The sequence below is a fragment of the Maylandia zebra genome, linkage group LG3, assembly GCF_041146795.1.
Source record: "Maylandia zebra isolate NMK-2024a linkage group LG3, Mzebra_GT3a, whole genome shotgun sequence".
Lineage (NCBI taxonomy): Eukaryota > Metazoa > Chordata > Actinopteri > Cichliformes > Cichlidae > Maylandia > Maylandia zebra.
In genome coordinates this window covers 5,282,556-5,286,503 of record NC_135169.1, presented here as the reverse complement: position 1 = coordinate 5,286,503, position 3,948 = coordinate 5,282,556, and the positions used below count along the sequence as shown (strand labels likewise).

At 48.1% G+C, this 3,948-nt stretch overlaps 1 protein-coding gene across 1 annotated transcript; it reads left to right on the top strand.

The window, feature by feature from the left end:
* The first annotated feature begins 1,711 nt into the window (after positions 1-1,711).
* Positions 1,712-3,579, top strand: LOC112431086 (nuclear factor 7, ovary-like). Its single transcript, XM_076878972.1, has one exon. The coding sequence runs from the start codon at positions 2,008-2,010 to the stop codon at positions 3,391-3,393; it is 1,386 nt and encodes a 461-aa protein (XP_076735087.1). The 5' UTR covers positions 1,712-2,007; the 3' UTR covers positions 3,394-3,579.
* Positions 3,580-3,948: the final 369 nt, after the last annotated feature.

Genomic DNA, 3,948 nt, shown 5'->3' with positions numbered 1-3,948 from the left:
CAGGTTTCATGTTGTGACCTGTGGAGTGGGGGGGCTAGGAGGAGTTGGCCGTCCGACTACGGTCTGGAGTGTCGGGCCTCCCTGCTGCTGCGGAGTCGGGGCGGTCTGCCTCTCCCCACCGCAGGGAAAAGGGTAACACCACCTGGGTCTGGGTGCAGTTCCCCCCTCCAGGGGCAGGGGTACCTAGACCCGGTTCGTAGAGTACGCTTGGGGAGTGTGATCGTGTGTACAGCGTCTCTTTATGTCTGTCTCCACGTTGGTTGAGTGTGGAGTAAGTGCATATGAGAGCATGAGGGTGGGAATGGATGTTTGTATCTGTGTGTGCCTGTATGTCTGTGTCTATATGTCAGGCTGGGTATCAGACGCCACCTCTCTGGGGACATCTCAGGCCCTCCAAGGTTTGGAGGCCTATCTCCGCCCACCACCACTTCCCCTGCCAGTGGCGGACTCCCTCAGGTGTCGGTGCGTTGGTGGTTCTTTGTGTCTGGGGGTGGGCGTCCGGGTACACACCGGCTCACTCCTTGGCGGCCGCTTATCGGGGCCTGGAGCCTGGGGCTCGCTCGGGCCACTTCGGAGGTGGGGTGCCCCCGGCCTCTCGGCCTGGGGCTCGGTCACTCAGGCACAGCTGGCTGCCGGCGGAGCTCACGGGCGTGTCACTGCAACTCCCCCTGGCTTCTGCTCCGCGGCTGCTGAGTGAGCCCTCATCTGGGACTCTCCTCAGCTCTTTCTGGGACAGTGGCGCAGCTGCCCCTCTGTTGGTCTTCCATGGTCTCTTGTGTTCTGGGGGCCTCTGGATGTCTGGAGTTTTGATCTCCTCCATACCTGCTTCACACCCTGGAGGACGGGGCTGTGGCTCCCCACACCCTCTAGCAGATCATTACATGGAGAAACCTTTGGAATGCAAGCATGCTGATCCACACAGGTATGCACACAGGTGTACACATGGGTATTCACAGACGCGGACTACAGCTTTCTTGGCTGCCGCCTCAAAGCACACTGTGCGCTGTCTATCTTGCGTGCTGCACAATATCGTTTATTACTTAGTATCTACTGATATTTACTGCTAGCTAGTTTATTGTGATGGTGCCGATTTTTTTATTATGTTGCTCTTTGTTGTTTGCTTTCTCTTCTGTTTTTTTTCTCCATACAGGTGACCCAGGTGTTTTGTTTTTTTTGTTTGTTTTTTTGTTTTCTTTCTCCCCCCCCCCCCCCCCCCCCTTCTCACCGTCTCTTCTCCCCTTTGGTTTTCTTTCTCTCCCTCTCTTTCTTTCATTCTTTCTCCCTGTCCTATCCCCCAGTCATGTCTGTCCCGTTTGTAGCAACTGAAAATAAAATAAATTCATAATTATAATAAAGGTCAATCAAATGGACCAATATGGCAAGGCCATGATGATCCACTTGGTAAAATAAATCCGCTTGGCATCTTTCTTGGCCTTAAGACAACAATTCTGATGGCTAAAGATCCAAACGGGACACAAAATAAATAAATAAATAAATAAATAAATAAATAAAAATAAAATAGAAGCTGACAAACAGTTGCACCACCGAGTGACACTTTATTTTATAAACTTCACAACAGGTTTCATGTTGTGACCTGTGGAGGTGAAAAGACACAAAACCTGTTTTACAGCTTTTGAGCTGCAGACAGGATTGAAACACACCTTAGTTAAAAGTCAAACAGCAACATTTGTCTCCTCCCCTCACGTCACTCAAATGTGACAAACCAGGAAGCAGGAAGTTCTTCGTCCTCAGTGCAGAGAGACGCACAGACGATCAGACTGAGCTCAGACCAAACTAGCAGCTTCCTCTGAGTGAGTCCAGCTACAGGAGAGAAAAGTGGAAAACTCCAACACTGCTGCTTCAAGCTGCTGACGCTCCACACACTGAATGTGAGTTTGAGCAAAAACACGACTCAAAGCAAGTTTCAGTGAAGGTGGTAGAGGAGGGAGGGGAGCCAGGACTGCCTGTACTTCCTGTCTGCTGTTTTCAGCTTCACTCACAGACTCAATGGCTTCCAGATCAGAGGAGGATCTCTGCTGTCCGGTCTGTCAGCAGGTCTTCAGAGATCCTGTTCTTCTGTCATGTAGCCACAGCTTCTGTAAAGACTGTCTGAAGAGATGGTGGAGAGAGAGACCAACACACGAGTGTCCAGTTTGTAAGAGAAGATCTTCAAGGGAGGATCCACCTTTAAATCTGGCTTTAAAGAACCTGTGTGAGTCGTTCTTACAGGAGAGAGATCAGAGAGCTTCAGAGGCTCTCTGCAGTCTGCACTCTGAGAAACTCAAACTCTTCTGTCTGGACCATCAGCAGCCAGTGTGTGTCGTCTGCAGAGACTCAGAAAAACACACCAACCACAGATTCAGACCCATCGATGAAGCTGCACAACAACACAAGAAGGAACTTCAGGAAACTCTGGAGCCCTTAAAGAAGAAGTTAAAGGTTTGTGAAGAAGTTCAAGTGAAGTTTGATCAAACAGCAGAACACATTAAGGTCCAGGCCCGACACACAGAGAGGCAGATTAAGGAGCAGTTTAAGAAGCTTCATCAGTTTCTAGCAGAGGAAGAGGAGGCCAGGCTGGCTGCACTGAGGGAGGAAGAGGAGCAGAAGAGTGGGATGATGAAGGAGAAGATGGAGGCTCTGAGCAGAGAGATAGCAGCTCTTTCAGACACAGTCAGAGCCACAGAGGAGGAGCTGAGAGCTGAAGACGTCTCATTCCTGCACAACTACAAGGCTGCAGTGGAAAGAGTCCAGCGCTGCCCCCTGCTGGATGATCCACAGCTGCCCTCAGGAGCTCTGATAGACCAGGCCAAACACCTGGGCAACCTGACCTTCAACATCTGGAACAACATGAAGGACATGGTCTCCTACACTCCTCTCATTCTGGACCCAAACACTGCTTATCCAGAACTCATCCTGTCTGAAGATCTGACCAGTGTGAGACGAGGAGGAGAGAAGCAGCTTCCTGATAATCCAGAGAGGTTTGATTGTTACATCTCTGTCCTGGGCTCTGAGGGCTTTAACTCAGGGACTCACAGCTGGGATGTTGATGTTGGAGACAGTAAATGGTGGGGACTGGGTGTATTTGCAGAGTCTGTGCAGAGGAAGGGAATCATGCTGTCTGGATTATGGAGAATAGGTTTCTTTTTAGGTGAATACTCAGCACTCTCACCATCAGCTCCTCTCACTGCTCTCTCAGTAGAGAAGAAGCTCCAGAGGATCAGAGTGAATCTGGACTGGAACAGAGGAAAGCTGTCGTTCTCTGATCCTGATACTAACACACACATACACACCTTCACACACACTTTCACTCACAGGATGTTTCCATACATTAACACTGATGATGTGAAGGTGTGTCCGTTGAAGGTGTCAGTGTCAGTGCAGCAGATGAGTTGAGGATGATGATGTTTCTAATGTTGTTTCCTGTCAGTGAGTTGAAGCTGTTAAACTGCAGCTGTCCTCCTGCTGCCTCGTTGTTCCAAAGCTCTTTGTTTCTCTTTTAGTTTCACTGTTTCTTTCTGTTTCTGCTGTCCACCTTTTCACATGGAAAATCATTTCACTGTTTCTCACTGAATGACTCTCCAAACTAGATTTGAAATTCTATCAAGTTTCTAATCATTACAAGTGATTCATGTTTCTATTTGATGTGTAAATGGAGATGATTTAGTTTGCTGGGATATGGACTGACATGTGTTGAATGGGAGGAGCAGTTTGTTGTTGTCTTCTTGTCTGTTTATGACAACAATAAATATGTTGTTGAAACAATGATTCATGTTTAACTCCATATATGAAATGTTTCTGATCTTTGAATTCTGTTTGATTAAAGACTTTCTTCATGACACAAATGAGATTTCAGTGTATTAATAGAACTAAATAAGCTCAGAGTTGAAAGGCTGGAGTATTATGTACGTGCTTCACTGTCAGGATCTTCAGGGGGATTCAAAGGGAAAC

Coding starts and splice junctions, on each gene's coding strand:
- LOC112431086 (XM_076878972.1), top strand. CDS start 2,008: ATGGCTTCCAGATCAGAGGAGGATCTCTGCTGTCCGGTCTGTCAGCAG.